Source organism: Panthera pardus, unplaced genomic scaffold (assembly GCF_024362965.1).
Source record: "Panthera pardus isolate Hobbes unplaced genomic scaffold, ASM2436296v1 HiC_scaffold_13, whole genome shotgun sequence".
Lineage (NCBI taxonomy): Eukaryota > Metazoa > Chordata > Mammalia > Carnivora > Felidae > Panthera > Panthera pardus.
Genome location: NW_026526688.1, coordinates 123,027,882 through 123,046,930, shown reverse-complemented (window position 1 = coordinate 123,046,930; position 19,049 = coordinate 123,027,882). Strand labels below are relative to the sequence as shown.

Genomic DNA, 19,049 nt, shown 5'->3' with positions numbered 1-19,049 from the left:
GTATTGGGGTTTTTTGTTCCTACTGTAGCCAGAGTATATTGGAAACATTTACTTGGAAAAGTTTACTTGATTCACCTCTTTCAAAATGATTCATGCACTTGTAGTGCTAGACATATTTTGAATAGGATTATCAGTATTTTGCCAATTGTTCTTTACCCTTGTTCTTGATGTCTCTCAACAAATATAAAATCATTTATGGTCTCTGAAAGTCTCTCATGACTTATTCTGTAACAATTACTGTTTGTTTGGGTTTTTTTTTAACGTTTATTTATCTTTGAGAGAGACAAAGACAGAGTATGAGCAGGGGAGGGACAGAGAGGGAGGGAGACACAGAATCTGAAGCAGGCTCCAGGCTCTGAGCTGTCAGCACAGAGCCCGACATGGGGCTTGAACCCATGAACCGCGAGATCATGACCTGAGCCAAAGTCGGATGCTTAACTGACTGAGCCACCCAGGTGCCCCAGCAATTATTGTTTCAACTGACAGTCTTTTTTGTTATTTTTTTTGAAGTGCTTTGGCTTGGTATTTCTTCCATTCATAGCACTTCATTCTCCAGTCTCCCTAACACACACTTTTTAAAATAAAGAATTTACTTAAAATATATTATAGTCAACTATTCCTGTGTCACAGCATATAGCCTAGTCACTCATTCCCCCTAATAACTAAAAACTTCTGCCAAAAGTTTACATAAAATTGATTATCATTTCAACATTAGGTCATCTGTTCTGAAGTGTTTTTAATCTTTGTGAAATTAACATCAAATTTTTTTCTTGATTAGTAATATCTTCTCTTTTGCTTTCTTAAAAATTTTTTTTTAACGTTTATTTATTTTTGAGATAGAGAGAGACAGAGCGTGAATGGGGGAGGGTCAGAGAGAGGGAGACACAGAATCCTAAACAGGCTCCAGGCTCTGAGCTGTCAGCACAGAGCCCGACGCGGGGCTCGAACTCACGGACCGCGAGATCATGACCTGAGCCGAAGTCGGCCGCCCAACCGACTGAGCCACCCAGGTGCCCCTCTCTTTTGCTTTCTTATTCTCACTCTTCATTCACTCAATTTTTTTTTGTTTTGTTTTGTTTTTGTTTTGAGAGAGAGAGGGCACAAGTGAGCAAGGGGCAGAAAGAGGGAGTAAGAGAGAGAGAGAAGAGGGACTCACCCAAAGCATGCACCAGCTCACCTGCAGCAGGGCTCAAGCTCACCTGATGCCAGCCTCAAACTCACAAAGCGAGAGATCTTGACCTGAGCTGAAGTCAGATGCTTAACTGACTGAGCCACCCAGGCGCCCTCACTTTTATTTTGAGTATAGCTGACACAATGTTACATTAGTTTCAGGTATACAGCCTAGTGATTTGACAGGTTTATACATTATGTTGTGCTCACCAAAAGTGTAGCTACCGTCTGTCCTGTTACATGGCTATTATAATATCATTGACTGTATTCCTTATGCTGTATCTTATTCCAGTGACTTACTCATTCCATAACTGGAGCCCTGTATCTTGAGCTTTGCTTGATAACTTAGTTCCTATTCTCTAGGACTATACTTGAAAGAAAATTATAATTTCCTCCCACAAAACTTTAAAAACTTTTCAACTTTACCTAAGCTAACATAATTTTATTTGGGTTTGTTTCTTCTTTCTAATAGAGCAGTAGTAAATCACTACAAATCTTGGTCAGTTCTTTGTTTCATTTATGCCCTGTGTCTCTTCATTTCCCCTTTTTCTTTACTGTGACTTAAATTCTTCTCCCCATCTTCCCCTCTTTTTCTCATTACACAGCTCTCCTCCTTTGGGGAAGCCATGAAATTTAACTCCCAAGATTATAGGGGCTATTTGCTGAAATTGGTTCAGGCCTAAACTAATCAATACATGGCATGGCATGGCATGGCATGGCATGGCATGGATCTGGCCAAAATAACTAATTCAGATCGGTTCAGTTTGGGTGAACCATGGTACTTTTGGGGTTTGTTTTGTTTTTTGAGGCAGGGAGGAGCGGTGTGGGGAGAGAAGACTTCTGTGTTGCTCTTCAATAAGACCTGAAAGTGGTACAACCATTTTTCCTCCATGATATGGGCTAGTCTGATAATGTCAACACACAGAAGAAGAGAGTTGAGGAGAGCTCAGAGGAATGCAGCAGGAGCAGGAAACCATTCATGAAGCTCACTATACTTTCACATTTTACAATGGTGCAAATTGTAGGGTAGTACATTCCTCTGTTGGAGCATAAATTGGAGTATGTAGTAGTTTCTGTTATTTACAGTATGTCCTGATATGTACAGATTTAAAATAGATTTTCTGTTTATAAAATAATGCCAGCATATGGTATAGAACTTGAAAATACAGAAAATGTTTTTATTGTAATTTTTTTATTTTATAAAATTTGAAATCATGCCACGTAAGCATAGCTTACTTTTAAAAATGCTTTTTTGTTGTTGTTGTTTATTTATTTTTGAGAGAGAGAGGGAGACAGAGTGTGAGCAGGGGAGGGGCAGAGAGAGAGGGAGGCACAGAATCCGAAGCAAGCTCCAGGCTCTGAGCTGTCAGCACAGAGCCTTACGTGAGGCTCAATCAAACTCACGAGACACGAGATCATGACCTGAGCTGAAGTCGGATGCTTAACTGACTGAGCCACCAAGGCGTCCCTAAAAACTTATTTTTGAGCATCTGCTTATGATGTCAGATATTTTTAAATGATGTTTTTAATGATTACATAATGTTCTTTTGGATGGCTAGATCACAATGGTAGTATCTATTGTTGGATATTTCTTAATTAAATCTTAATTAAAGATGATAATGTGAGCCATTCAGCTCTCCTTCGTCCAAGGTTACAGTAATGTCAATTTTAAGTGACTCCTTTTTTCCTTTTCTGTATACTTTTTTGCTGTTTGTTTTCCTGAAAAGGTGGAGTAAATTTTACATCATGTTGACTTGTTTGCTTCAAGTTGACTTGTTTGCATTAAGTATTATTTCCTTAAGTGCATTTCTTGGATCACTCTTTTTTTTTTTTTTTTTTTATGATGCTCCATTAAGAAATGACTTGTTTATTTGAGAAAGAATGTATACTCCTCTTATATGCTTACAGTAAACATTAACAAATTAAGGACTTTAAAGAATCCTGAATCCTACAGATGTCAAATCTCTAGCTTTCTTTATGTTTTCACCTAAAGTATTTGACTTAGAGTGGAGATGTGTCATTTACTGAAAATATTGCTGCACTGTGTTTTACTATAACCTCATACTCTTAATTTGCAATGAAGAAATCCATATTTACTATAGGAACCATATTTTCAGTACTTTCAGCTTTTAAGTGAACAATTCTTAGTTATATACTCTGCTTTTATTGCAATCATGAAAACACTTCCTCCTGGTGTTTACTTTCTCAGTAAATATCTTTCTTTTATTTTTTAACCACAGAACTCTTAATTTCTTAGCAACTGTTTTATGACCTAGTTAGTGGTAATGTTAAAGTAATCAAACTAGTAGATATCCTGGCTTTTTCTTGCAGAGATTTCCAAACACATGACTTCTCCCACTCCCACAGCTTACATTATCCCTGGAGTTGAAATGACTGCAAGACTTTCGGAATCATTTGTTGTAATTTTATAAAATGACTGTCACAACTTACTCTTTTAGTAAGACCTGTTTCTGATGGTGAGTCATTGTGTAAATGGGTCTTTGTTCTGCCCTCTTTCTTTTCATGACTGCATACATTTTCTCGCATCTCATGGTCCTTTTATTTGCTTAAAATCCTTACTGGAGAAAAAAAGATTCTCACCAGTGAAAGAAACTGTTTTATTCATTCCCCACTCCCCACTTCATATATTTCCATTTTCTTTTAGGAACATTAATTTCTTATTTGTCAGGCTCTTACTTTAATCTTCTGAAGCCAGCATACATTCCTCTTATGTGTTTTAAATTGGTTTTAAACCTGCTTTGCTTTCTCTATACTTAGTTCCCATTCTTTCCTTCAATTACTGCCTCAGTTTATCTCAAAATATTGTATATCCTTTTATTACTTCAGTTCTTACTACTGCAAAATATGTCAAATAAAAATATTTCTTGGGGTGCCCAGGTGGCTCAGTCAGTTAAGCGTCCAACTTCAACTCAGGTCATGATCTCATGGTTCATGAGTTCGAGCCTCGTGTCGGGCTCTGGGCTGACAGCGTGAAGCCTGGAGCCTGCTTTGAATTCTATGCCTCCCTCTCTGCCCCTCCTCCATTCATGTACTCATTCACTCTCACTCTCACTCTCTCCCTCTCTCTCTGCCCCTCCCCCGCTCACTCTGTCTCTGTCTCTCAAAAATAAACAAACATTAAAAAATTTTTAAAATATTTCTCACATAATAACTGGTAAATCTAGTCAAAGTATTGTTATCACCACATATCTGAATGAGTTGTGGTAGGAAGAGTAGGGGACTGGGAATCAGAGAAACTGGTTTCTTTTTTCTTTTCCAATATAATCTTATGTGGCCTTACTTGTAATATTAGAAAAACATAACCTGTAATGCAGTTCTACATGACTGTTTTAAAAATGATGAGAGAATATCTTTGAAATTGCTTTGAAATTTAAAAAATGCTCTCAATACAAATTTAAAGTAGCTGTTATGCTGGTCAGATATGATTAGAAAGATTGATGGACTTTCAGTCAGGCATCTTTAAATGAAAACACTGAGTCTGAGTAGGAATAACCTAAAATGGTGGGGTGGCATTTCAGAGAGGAAACATGTGCAGTAGGGACATATAAAATAAGGTTAATTTGTTTTACTACAAGTAATTTAGTGTGACTAGCGTGTAGGATGTCAATGCAAGAGTTGGGAGACCGGTTGGGAAATATGACAGATGTGCTTCACTATTTCATTAAATGTTATGGTGGATCATTTAAAGATTTCAGTAGAGGAGTGACATGAAATTTACATTTCCTGAAGTTTATTTTGGTGTCATTGTAGATGACAGATGGGGGAGGATGGGAGCTGGAGTTAAGGAGACTCTTGAGGAGGCTGTTGGATTTAATAAAGGTCAGAACTGAGAACCTGAAGTAACATGGATGTACAAAGGATAGATGCAAAAGATGCTCGTGAGATGGAATCTGTGGAGCCTGTGTTTTTGATTAAATGTAGGTGATAGGAAGGCATTTAGTAAAAGAGACAAATTTATAATCATTCAAGAGCTTCTGGCTTAGATGGGTTTCCTGCCATTCACTGAGATAGAGACTAGTATGAATCTAATGGGAAAAGGGTAAATTTAATTTTGGAAATGTTAAATTTGAGGTATTTATGGCATATCCAAGTGCAAATGCTTTGTTTTCAGTTGAATAAAAGAAGAGAAGATTTGGGACTTGTCTATGTGGTAATAATCAATGATGCCTTGCATTTGGGTCAGATGGCCTAGGCACAGGGCCAGGTCTCTTGTTACACCTTATTCTAAAAATCTACCCCTTGAGAAATACATAGTTCCCCAGGGAACTTTGAGTTCCCTGGCCCTTTGGGTCATGAGTCCTATTCTTGGTCCTTGCAGTCAATCCCAAATCTGAATCTTTTCTTCATAGTCATAAAGCTCCCTTGGACATGTAATATAAAGATACCAGTTCTTTATTCTTCCCATAATTCTAAGTAAAATTGCACACATTTTTTTTATTACTCTAAATCAATACTTTTAATCTAATCTAGGTACATTTTTAATCCTATAGAGTCATACTAATAACAGTCATTATTTTTGTTTTTCTAACTTGGAGTTTACTATAAATTGGTTATCAGATGCATGCCGTTAATTTATTCTCATGTAGTCTATCTGCTGACATAACACCATAAATTCAGCTTATCTTAGTAACATACCTGAGCACCCCCTCTTGGTGTTTAACTGTAAACCCAGTTACTTTAATGTATTTACTTTGCAGCTTTGTTGGGAATTTTGGACTTTGTAGAAGGAATTATGAGTTCCTTCTCATTCCACCTACTCTTCTACCAGGTTATTGGCCTTGAGAAGTTCTACAGGTAGTTCTTTAACTTCTCCTCTAAGGCATTGTGTGTTATTGGCATTGTAGCCTGGCTCCTTGATTTATTCTTCTTTCAAGTTTCTCTAATCCAGTTGCCTGCTTTTCTTGTTCTTTCTATCACTGGCAGTTTCATAACTAAGTTGCCTCCTTGCCATCAGGAGGTCATGTGGAGTGTGGACATAGGACTGCAGGAACAGAATGAGTGCTTGCATAACTGCAAAGGCTACTGTGATGGATGTGATTCTTGCAGTAGCTCCCCCCAGATATTACTTAAAGTAGCAATTGTCCTTCATATATGGGTCCTTCAAACTTCAAGGACTGCCAGCTGCCTATAATTTGTAGGCATAGTCAAGCATTTTTATGACCACACCTAAATGTGAAGGGGGGGCGGGGGGGAAGATGTTGAATTGATCCCCACAAACATTTACCAGGAGTGTAGTTAAAATGTCAGTAATAGTCTGGCTAAAGATAATGAAAAGTCTACCTTTTTTTTTTTTTTTTTTTTTTTTTTAAGACTCACAATCACAGTGCATGATTTCTTTACAGGTAGCCAATCATTTGGATTGCAAACACTAACTGCCGACTATTTCTTAATGTTCTTTTAAAATTATTTCAAGAGTACTCACAGATATCTGAGAACATCTTTTCGTTCACAGATAAATATACATTTTGAGATACAGTAGATGGCCAGTGCAGAAAGTATATATGAAATGAGGCTCAAACTTTGTAATTATTTACTCTACAGTGGCATTTTAGTGGTAAGCAATATTTGGTTCTTTATGTTTTTATGCCTAAGGAAAGAAGATAATTCCCAGCTGTTTAATTTAAAATGAAACTTACATAGAAATCCTATGCTAGCAGGTTAATAGAATTCCTGTAAGATTTTTCTAAACTGTAAATCAGATTTATGTGAAAAAAAACATTACATTTTCCCTTTTATTTCTCTGACAATAGCATTAAAAAAATACTATTCCCAAATCCTCATTCATTTTAGTGCCAACTATTTTCCCAGTTCCTTGGATTGTAATCTGTGGCAAGTCTCATCAGAGTGTAAGAGTTTTGTATTGTTTTGTTTTCATTTTTGCCCCTGATAGTTCAGCTCTGATGCTAAGCCATTCTTTCAGTTAAGGTTAAAATGAGACACGTATGAGTGATTTGCACTTAACTGCTCGCCTCCACACACACAAATGCCTCAGCGTCACATCTAATTGTGATTCACGCCTTATGCCAGACTCTTGCTGTCATCCCAGCACCAGCAGATGGTGGGACAAGACCCCTAGGGCAGCGTGTCCCAGCATTCTGGGGATGTACATCTTCTGGTAACAATGGTCAGAAAAGGGAGGATTTTAATATGGCAAATTGAGTTCAGTTCTTTTTGGCTTCTTGGGGAAAAAAATCAATTAGTGGAAATTTGGTGTCCAGTTTTCAGGTAGTACCTTAAAAACTTATTTTTTAGTCCAAGAAACAAAATAAAAGCAAAACATCACACTGTATTTTATAAATATTCTTGCTCAAAGGGCAGCTTCTGTGTTTAAGTCCCATCATGGGTAGTTTATGTTTGTAATAATCTGAATTATAAGAAACTTAGTAAGAAACTGCACACAAAAGAACAGGTTTCCCCTATTCATGCTCAAGTAAGTGTTCTTTAAGAAAAACATACCAGTGGATGCCAGATAAGACACATGTTGATTTGTTAGTGTCAGCATCTGAAGTTGCTGTTTATGCTTTATGATTAGTGGCTTTAGACAAGTTTTACTTCATCTTTCAGGGCTCTGTTTCTTCACTTAAGAACTGAGGTTGTTTTAAGGTATCCCCACAATATCCTTTTTATTGTAGTATATAAAATATAAGAAGCTAAAATAGTATCAGATGTGTGAAAATGTACTGGGTTTATGGTAGCAACAGGAAATGCATGGGTGGAGTTTCAACATTGAATAACCTTGGTTACTTGATCTGTAGTTCTGATATCATAGGTGAATACACACACACATATAACCAATTGCGCATAACTTTTTTTAAGATAATAAATCCATGGAAGTACAATTTTCCATACAGTTCTCCTTTTCTTCAACCATTTCACAGTTCTCCTGATGATGTTAAGAGAATGTTAAGGTTCTTTAGCTCAGAATCCGCTGTAGTCAAAGAGTGCACAGAATAGTGGTTTTTAACTTTTTTGACCAGAACCTATAATTAGAAATGCATTTTGCAGAGAGCAGTCATACACGTACAATTACACGTGTGTCTGCATACACATGGTTCAAACCAGAGTTTCACTTTTTTACCTCACTATGGGCAAAATTTTTTTCTGTTCTTTTGTTGTTGCAGATATTATTTTTGTTTCTCTCTTTTTTTAAAGTATGGTTTAAAAAAAATTTTTTTTTTACATTTGTTTTTGAGAAACAGAGTGAGACAAAGCGTGAGCGGGGGAGGGGAAGAGAGAGAAGGAGACACAGAATCTGAGGCAGGCTCCAGGCTCTGAGCAAGCAGTCAGCACAGAGCCTGATGCGGGGCTCGAACCCACAAACTGTGAGATCATGACCTGAGCCGAAGTTGGACGCTCAACTGACTGAGCCACCCAGGTGCCCCAAGTATTTATCTTTGAGAGACAGAGAGAGAGAGAGAGAGAGAGAGGGAGAGGGAGAGAGAGAGAGAGAACGAGCTGGGAAAGGGCAGAGAGAGAGGGAGACACAGAATCTAAAGCAAGCTTCAGGCTCCAAGCTGTCAGCACAGAACCTGATGCAGGGCTCAAACCCACAAACCATGAGATCATGACCTTAGCTGGTCAGATGCTTAACCTACTGAGCCAACCAGGCTCCCCTTTTGTTTCTCTTTTTAAGAAAATACTGGTTCTTGTTCACCAAGCCAGAGTTCCTAATGGGCATTGGGATCCACAATTTGAAAAACACTGTACTAAACAGTCAGCACTTACCATAAAGAAATACATTATTTTTTGGTAGACTCTCAAATTATTCTATTAAAAATGATTTTCTGGGGTGTTTGGGTGGCTCAGTTAAGTGTCCAGCTCTTGCTTTAGGCTCAGGTCACGATCTTATGGTTCTTGAGATTGAGCCCCCACATCGGGCTGTGTGGTGATGGCACAGAACCTGCTTGGGATTCTCTCTTTCCCTCTCCCTCCCTTTCTCTCTCTCTCTCCCTCTCTCTTTCTCTCTCTTCCTCTCTGCCCCTTGCTTACTTGTGAGCATGTGCATACAGACTCTCTCAAAATAAATAAACTTGAAGAAACGATTTTCCTATTTCCTACTGATCATATCAGCTGCCATTTACTTAACAAGAAATCTTTAGAGTTCTCTCTTATTTGTACAAACATTTAAAAGGAGTGTAGTTACAATGTCAATAGTAGTCTGGCTAAAGATAATGAGAAGTCTACCGTTTTTTTTTTTTTTTTTTTAAGGATATAAAGGATACAGAGGACTAAATTTAAATTGAACGTTTTAAAGAGCTTTTTAATTCTCTGTCTTTAAACACATGCCACTCCTCTTCCTTGATCAGAATCAAATAATGATTTTAAGTTTTGTTTCCTTGAGTTTTTCTTTAGTTCCTTCATTCCAGGTTCTTACTGTCTTTTAATAGGTCATGCTTTCAGTGACATGTTAAGAAAAAGTGAAGTAGCTTGGTTTCATAGAAAGGCTATTTGTATTTTAACAAAGAAGAGAAGGGAGAAAGGGAACTCTTGAATTTCTGTATCAACAAATAGAGTTCTGAATACCATGGCCTTATTGCTGCTCATTCTCTTCTTCATGAGCAGTTATTTGAATGAGTTATATGAAAAACATAGTATTGGAACTATATGGTCTCCTCTATAGGATTCCATATAAAATGACACAAGGTGAATGATTTGCTCATTTAATTGTCATTAAAAAATTGCTATAGCATTGTAGGAAACCATAGAAATTATATAGATAAAGATATGCTGTTAAGAATTCAGAAGGGAAGTAGAAAAAAAGGCCTTGCTAGTCCAAATAGACCAGGTTGGAACTAACATTGAAAAGCAGATTTGGTATGCCAGTGGTGTATATTCAGAAAGGATTCCTTTATAATATGACTTTAGGTAGACAAAACATTGTATTATAAAGTATTTTGTGCAAACAAAAACTTAAGATAAAAGCAGCTTTTTGAACTGAAAATTATAAATATATTTCTTTTGTATAAATATATATACACTTGAACATATACTGAAGCAATTTCTATTATGGATGGTGGAAATTCTTGGAAGACTTTATTGTAGATAATGTCAGTATTAGTGTTGAAGATTTTCCTTAAAGCTCTTTGTATCTCTTTCAGATATGGAAACAAGTGAAAAAATCCAAGGAAGTGGAATACTTCAGCTGTTTGCAAGTCTTTTGATTCCACAGTCTTCCTGCACAGCCAAAGTAGCTAACATCATAGCAGAAGTAGCCAAAAATGGTGAGGTTTTCCTCAAGAACTTTTCTGCTGGGAACATCTTCAGTTTTACACCTCACTTGTCAGTATGTTTTATTAATTTATGTTTTAATTTTGTAGATTAGACATTGTCCATTTCTTTCTATTTCTCTTTTCTTTGACTTTTTTTCCCATATAATTGTTTAAAATGACTATACTTATAGTCATTCTATTCATACATTTCCCATTTACTATTCTGTTCCTTCAGGGTAGAATTAAAGGGAAGTACTGCTAGTCCCTGCTGTACCTGTGTCATTTATTACTTTGGTAATAGGATTCTTGAGCTTGCCACTGAGTCATTCATCTTTTTTTTTTTTTTTTTAATTTTTTTTAATGTTTATTTATTTTTGAGACAGAGACAGAGCATGAACAGGGGAGGGTCAGAGAGAGGGAGACACAGAATCTGAAGCAGGCTCTAGGCTCCGAGCTGTCAGCACAGAGCCCGACACAGGACTCGAACTCATGGACTGTGAGATCATGACCTGAGCCGAAGTCGGATGCTTAACCGACTGAGCCACCCAGGCACCCCTGAGTCATTGATCTTAATTGTCACAGGACAGCTTACCTTTTTCAGTGTATTATATGTTGGTGTGTATTATACCCAGATAAACTTCCTTTTTTTTTTATTTTTATTTTTTATTAAATAGTCTAAACCTATCCTACCAATATTGGCACTTGGCTCTTAACTGCAACAGTGCAGTTGGAATGTATGTTCTGTTTTCTGCACTCACCTATGTAGGACATCTTTCTTTCTTTCTTTTTTAGTATTTGTTTATTTTTTATAGTGCAGGCAGGGAAGGGGATGAGAGAAAGGGGAACAGAGGATCTGAAGTGGGCTCTGTGCTGACAACAGGGAGCCCAGTGCAGGGCTGGAACTCATGAACCATGAGATCATGACTTGAACAGAAGCTGGTCACTCAACCAATTGAGCCACTCAGGCACCCCAGGACACATCTATTTCTTAAGTTTCCACATAAGAATACTATGAAAAAACAACAATGACAGCAAGACTTAGATTATATGATATCTAATCCATCCTATTACATGTGGTTTATGTCCAGAAGAGATTCTTTGGAAGAATTGTATTTTAGCAGAAATATTTGCACATGATTTTAATTCAGTTTGAGAAAAACATGACTTCTTTTTAAATTTTTTTTTTTAGAGGCCCCTGGGTGGCTCAGTCGGTTAAGCGTCCAACTCCGGCTCAGGTCACGATCTCACTGTCCGTGAGTTCGAGCCCCGTGTCGGGCTCTGTGCTGACTGCTCAGAGCCTGGAGCCTGTTTCAGATTCTGTGTCTCCCTCTCTCTCTGACCCTCCCCCGTTCATGCTCTGTCTCTCTCTGTCTCAAAAATAAATAAATGTTAAAAAAAATTAAAAATAAATAAATAAATATATATTTTTTTAATGTTTATTTACTTCTGAGAGAGAACGAGGGAGACAGAGTGCAAGCACGGGAGGGGCAGAGAGAGGGGGAGACACAGAATCCGAAGCAGGCTCCAGGCTCCTAGAAGTCAGCACAGAGCCTGACACAGGGCTTGAACCCACGAACCATGAGATCATGACCTGAGCCAAAGTCAGACGCCTAACTGACTGAGCCACTCAGACACCCCAGAACACTGACTTCTTAAAGCTGTTTTTAAGTATAAGGGCTTTAGTTAATGTCATGTCTTTAGTGTGCCTGGATTCTCAAAATTTGATATTATTTTTAGGCCTTTTATTTTAGTAATTTGCATATATTATACTTTTAAGAAGTTTTAAAAATTCTGGCTTCATTTACATAATCAGTAGAGCAGGTGGCATGTAAAATACTGGTGTGTGTTGTTTGGGGCCCAGTGAAACAACTTGTTCATGTGTGTTGCCAAAAAAATTGCCATGAAATTTTTTCATTTGTTTAGGAGTTCTCAAAATGTCTTTCAAATTCCAATGGGGTTCTGTATTGGTAACTCATTTTTTGGCCGTTAGCTGAAAACTGGCCACCTATTGTTTTATGTCATGTCTCAGCTACTGTACATATATAATCACTATGCTGTGCTTTGTAGTTGAGCTGGTCATAAATGTTCAGATTCCTAGTGGTTTGGGAGTATTTAGTGTACTTCAAACAGATTTGAACTGCTCTGAATAGATTGCCTTGGGGCAACAAAGAACTCCCTAAGCAGATCTAGTTTGAGAATGGAACCCTTCCAGATGTTGTTTATTAACCTAGACCAACCACTATGTGAATCTTCTTAGATGGAATACAGCTTGATTTCTTTTTTAACTGAAAAAAAAAAATGTTTATGTTTATTTTTGAGACAGACAGTGTGAGAGGGGGAGGGACAGAGAGAGATGGAGACACAGAATCTGAAGCAGGCTCCAGGGTCTGAGCTTTCAGCACAGACCCTGACGTGGGGCTCGAACTCACGAGCTGTGAGATCATGACCTGAGCTGAAGTCAGATGCTTGATCAGCTGAGCCATCTAGCCACCCCAATACAGCTTGATTTTTAAGATCACATGGTTTATTTTTAACTTAGTGAGAATTACAGTATAGATTTCCAGAAATCAGTTATTTTCTCAAAGTCTTTTCTCTTTTTTTCTTCTCAAATCTTTATTTAAATTCTAGTTAGTTGACGTATAGTGCATATTGGTTTCCAGAGTAGAATTCAGTGATTCATCACTTAACAACATCCAGTGCTCATAACAAGTCCCCTCCTTTAATACCCATCACACATCTAGCCCATCCCACACCCACCTCCCTCCATCAACCCTCAGTTTGCTTTCTATCTTTCAGAGTCTCTTGGTTTGTTTCCTGCTCTCGTTCCCTCCCCCTGCCCCTTTATGTGTTCATCTCTTCTGTTTCTTAAATTTCACAAATGTGTGAAATCACATGGTACTTACCTTTTTCTGACTTACTTCACTTAGCATAATACACTCCAGCTCCATCCACAAAAGCCTTTTCTCTTAAGAATGAGTTTCCATACTAATTTTAGCATAGATTCAGAAATTTTGGATAGTAAATTTTTGTGGATTGCCATTCCTCTGTGATCTTACTTTTAATATCAGTCATTATAATATTTTGTCACAGTTTCATGATAACTCCGCTGCTATAGGTTGCTTCTAGTAATACTTTAGTAGATGACAGCTATGTTCTAAAGACATAATAGAATTTGTAGCATTTATACTTTTAATCAGAGGCTTGTTAAGGGCATATCACTTACCTCTACTGGTTAAAATAAGTGGGATACATTTAAGTAGTTATTTTTTGCTTAATCACCACATTGTTTTTGTAAGTGACTGGCTGAGAAAGTAAATTAGAATCTTTTTTAAAAATAAATAATATCTTCAGAAATGCAACATGACCCACAGAGTACATTAATTGGGCTTATATTTCTTCTTTTTAGAAACTTGGTGGTGAAAACAAGATTTTGTGAACCAGAGTTAAAAAGAGATTGGAAGGTGATTTTTTCATCTCCACTCTGCTGTGCATTTTATGTAACTACAGAGGAGAAATATTAGCATATACTTCATAGATTCAGATTAACCTTAAAATATAATTATGTTTAAATTTGTGCATACAAAATCTCCCAAAAATTAGCATACTAATGTTGAAATTCGAGAGGATTAGCAAGAAGTTTCATGTGCAAGTTTAATGTGGGAGCATAGCCATGATCATAAATTACAGTAAAGGATTTTGATACCTTTAAATAAAATATTCCCCTATGCAATACACTTAAGACTGATTTGAGGCAAAGAAAAAATAAGCAAGATAGGAGGTGTCTATGAATGTTTCCTCCTTTTCAGAATTGCATTGTCAAGATATAATAATAATTTCCTAAGACTAGGTGCCTGCCATTAATATGCCTACATTGTGCCAGGAGTTATGTACATTATTTCAAATTCTAATAACAACCCCATATGAGATAGGATTTTGCACATGAGATAACAGGCTAAATATCTTGCCTATCTTTACACAGCTAGTAGGTAGTAAAGCTGAGATTCAGACACTTATGTGGGGCGCCTTGGTAGCTCAGTCGGTTAAACATCCAACTCTTGATTTCAGCTCAGGTTATGATCCCAGGGTCATGGGATTAAGCTTCACATTGGGCTCTGTGCTGAGCATGGAGCCTGCTTAAGATTTTCTCTCTCCCTCTGCCCCTCTCCCCCACATGTATGTGCTCTCTCTTTAAAATAAAAAATTTAAAAAAATATATGTGATAGTCTTTGGAATTTATGCTTCACCTTGTTTTATTCTTCTTTACTTCTCTTCAGTAATGAGATATTATGATAGCAGTGGAAGAGGTACTAGTGATTTTAATGCAGGGAGAGCAGTGTATGACCTGAAAGATTAAGCTGATAACTGAAGTTAAAGGGTATAAAAAAGCAGACAAAAGGTCAACCACTTGGCTTCTGTTCCTTTAGTCCTCTAAAACACTCCTTCCCTGTCTTGGACCATCAGCATCAGAATCACCAGGAACTTAATAGGATGCAGATTCTTTGATCCTCTCGTTCAGACCTATTGAAACAGCGACTCTAGGACTGGGATCCAGCCATTTGGTTTAACAAGTCCCCCAGTGATTCTCATACCTCTATAGCTTGAGAACTAAATCGCAGTCTAACGTAATATGGAATCAGTAGTTTGGATCAACATTATGCTTTTTTCCCCCATCTGTACTTTATCAGATTATAAAAGTCACTATCAAACTTTTCCACTTGAATGCTCCCAACCACAAAAGAATAAAAGTGTACGCCTCGGATGGACTAGAGAGGGCACTGCCAGAAACATGGAAGTCTCGTGTTTTCTCTTGTAAATTTGTTTTAATTTTGCCCTCTACTCTATAACAAGTATATGTCTATTTTAGTATTAAATATATGTATGCTCTAGAAAAGTTGTTGGATAAAATTAATACCCACCACCAAAAATAATGCACCAGGTTGTCAGGTAGCTTTAAGTATTCCTTGATATTGTAGTTTTGGAAGTTTAACCTCTGTCATTTTGTAAGAATTAGTAGCAATTTTTTAACAAAAGGCAATACAAAGTATAAATGAAAAATGTGACAACAACCTGCATATAAAAGTCACAGCTTTTTATATATTTATGCCTCATAGTTTTCCTTGTTCTTCTAAAGAAAACTATAAAAAGCTAAGAGTTAATAATTGCTATGAGGTTATTAGAGAAAATTCAAACTGAATATACTTATTGTTTAGTATAACAAACATTAAGGCAGACTCTAGCACTCTGTTTTTATTTGGCTTAAAGAGTTTAGTTTTAATAAAATAGATTTGGTTCTGTCTGGCAGCTGAAAGTGGCTTTTAATATTTGATAAATAGATACGTAAAAAGGTTTTATAAAAAGAAATTTTTTATTTTATAGTTTTATCACAGTACTGTACTTTGTGATGGTGCTAAATGATATGTAATTCAAGTAGGTTTGGGAAAGTAAAAGCAAAAAAGAAAGGAAGACTGGATTTAGAAAGAAATAGAGATATTCTATCAAGCATTTGAGTGTTTTGCTACAAAGGAAAAAACTACTCTTAAGAAATCAACTTTATGTTAATAAATTTGGGTTGGTATTGAGATAGAACAATGCCTATTCCTTAAAGCTCTATATTGAATTTCTGCATTGAAGTCCACACATTATGCAAAAAGCAAAATGAATTTTATCTTGCATAGACACACATACATGCGTACAAATACTTAATGTTTTCCTTTTTTTAAAAAAATTTTTTAAATGTTTATAATTTTCGAGAGAGAGAGAGAGAGAGAGTGCAACCAAGGGAGGAGCAAAGAGAGAGGGAGACGCAGAATCTCAAGTGGCTCCAGGCTCTGAGCTGTCAGCACAGACCCAGATGTGAGACTTGAACCCACAAATCCTGAGATCATGACCTGAGCTGAAGTCAGACACTTAACTGACTGAGCCACCCAGGCACCCCAGTGGTTTCTGCCTTCTATTGCATAATGGCTTCCACAGACTTTGGTTTTTCCACTCACTGTCATTCTGAATGTATCTTAGTTTCAGCTTTCCCCTGATAGTCCTTCCCTCACTCCCCTGGAATAAAAATTGTCGAGAGAGGATCTGATTTTTCTTTCTTCTTCTTCTTTTTTTTTTTTTTTAATTCGTCACTATTATCCTGTTTAGTAGATGTTTTTTTCTTAACTGGGCTCGATATCCAATATGGGACTTGAACTCACGACCCTGAGATCAAGAGTCGGGTGCTATACCACCTGAGCCACCCAGGTGCCCCATTTAGAAGATTTTTTGAACTAGAATATCTGATAGGCCAGCTTGTATAGTCTGGACTTGAGTCAGAGTCCATCCAGCTATGATCAGGTAACAGGCACAAGCAGTGTGAACTAGGGATGTGTCTAGTGGGAACCCCTTTGAACAGGGATGACTGTCACAGCCATTCATTCAATTATATATATAATATTATACATAACATATAATTATGTTACATATATAATATCTTAATTATGTTATATATATAATATCTTAAACACATTCCTTTTTAAGTCCTGGTATATTTTTACACATATCCATCTAAAGTATGTAACTACATTATATAATGCTATATATATATAACTATTATATACTCTATTTCATATATAACACTATATTATATATTATAATACTATATTATATATTATATCATAACATAATTACATATATTATATAAGATCTTAAACATATTCCTTATTAATTCCTAGTATTTTTACATATATCCATCTAAAGTATGTAACTACGTTATATATATATAATATTATATTATATATATAATATATATAATGCACATATATATGCATATTATATAACTATATATATAGCTATTATATACTATATTTCATATATAACACTATATTATATATTATAATACTATATTATATATAACATAATTATATATATTAATTATATAAGATCTTAAACATATTCCTTATTGATTCCTGGTATTTTTACATACATCCTTCTAAAGTATGTAACTTCATGTCTTTAAAACTAGCTAAGGAGGGCTGCACTCCTCAGTTAAAAAACAAATTGGCTGAAAAGCAGGTTTTAGAAGGGAATTTACTCTTTTCAGGGACTGGCAGTATTGCCTTTATATTGAAAGCTAAGGAATATACTAGTTTTATTTTATTTTTAATGTGCTTTTAAAAAATTTTTTTTTTACATTTATTTATGTTTTGAGAGACATAGAGAGACAGAGCACAAGTTGGGGAGGGGCAGAGAGAGAGAAGAAGACACAGAATCTGAAGCAGGCTCCAGGCTCCAAGGTGTCAGCACAGAGCCTGACGCGGGGCTCGAACTCACAAACTGTGAGATCGTGACCTGAGCCGAAGTCGGACACCCAACCGACTGAGCCACCCAGGCGCCCCTTTAATGTGCTTTTTAAAAAAATTGAAACCTAATTGACCTATAACATGGTGAGTGTTTAAGGTGTTCTTTATATGCTTTTCTATTTAAAAAAAAATGTTCAGAACAGCTTTAGTTTTATTTGAATCTGCAATTTTCCTGTAATTACTTATTCTCTATCATTTCAAAAATAACTGAAGCTGTTGATTGTACCATCAGAATTTTGAAAGATATGTTGGTATCATATAGACAATTAGGGTATCAAAGCAAAAATAGTAGCTCATCAATGTTGCCATTGCGTGAAGCAGAGCAACAAACAAACCAGTACAATCTAACAACAGATTCCATTTATGACATAAGAGTGCAAATCAGACTGTTCCTAAATTTCTTATTTTAGTAGTTATTAAAATGATCTCACTGTTGGAAGCTAGTTATAGGAAAAGGTAGAAGAGATAATGAATATGTGTATTTAATTTGATTAATTTGAGTTGGTGACGTGCTATTTTAAGATTTGAAATATATAAAGATCCTGAAGTGTGACCATTAACTTAAGAGGTAGACAAGTATATTGATGTGTCATCTTCCATAGAAGATGGTCATTGAATTCTTGGAAGTACATATAGCGTGATTTGTTTTCCCAATAGGGAAAACTCCTGTTAGGGAGTTAAAAAAAAATTAACAGTAAACTTAAAAGTTAGCTTTAGAAGTAACAAGTATTCTTAATCTTGGAAGTTTAAATTACAGAGAGCTTTCAATAATACAGTAGTAAGTAAGAGATATAATAGAAATGCAATCCTTTGTTTAAGTAGAGAGGAATACTTCTGTGACTCATAGCTATGTTAGCAGGAAAAGTTGTGTCAGAGGTAACAGCTCACATAACAGCCCTATATGATGTGCTCTAGGAATTTGAAAATGAAGAGAATGAGAAGGAGGGTTGCTTATGATGGTGTTTGTGGAGCAAGCTAAGGAGTGGGCCCCCTTGAAAGTAATACTGAAAAGATAGTGATTTATTTATGTAGGATGGGTTATAGGTAGAGGAATTAGATGTATGTTGACTAACTTCATTGACCAGTACATCCTTACAGCAAATCATGATGTCCAAAATAATGGTTCTAAATACTGATTATTTGGAGAACTTTTATTAATTAGATGTCATTATTATCCTTTAATTATGTAGTAGTCTATCATGAGACACCGTAAAACTTATGTCTGATCATCACGACTGTGATGCTGTTATTGGGAGACAATAAATTTGAGAATGGTTTACTATAGAGCTAATGAAAAATGAGTTGGAAGCAT

At 36.2% G+C, this 19,049-nt stretch overlaps 1 protein-coding gene across 5 annotated transcripts in view; it reads left to right on the top strand.

The window, feature by feature from the left end:
* Positions 1 to 19,049, top strand: part of RAP1GDS1 (Rap1 GTPase-GDP dissociation stimulator 1) — a 167,935-nt gene that overhangs the window by 51,761 nt on the left and 97,125 nt on the right. For 3 of the 5 annotated variants that reach the window (XM_019415489.2, XM_019415478.2, XM_019415496.2), the window contains exon 3: positions 10,290 to 10,412. In XM_019415489.2, coding sequence (XP_019271034.1) covers positions 10,290 to 10,412 — 123 coding nt within the window. Of the gene's footprint in view, positions 1 to 10,289; positions 10,475 to 19,049 lie in introns of those variants that run through there. The other 2 variants (XM_019415512.2, XM_019415503.2) reach the window with 2 other exon arrangements.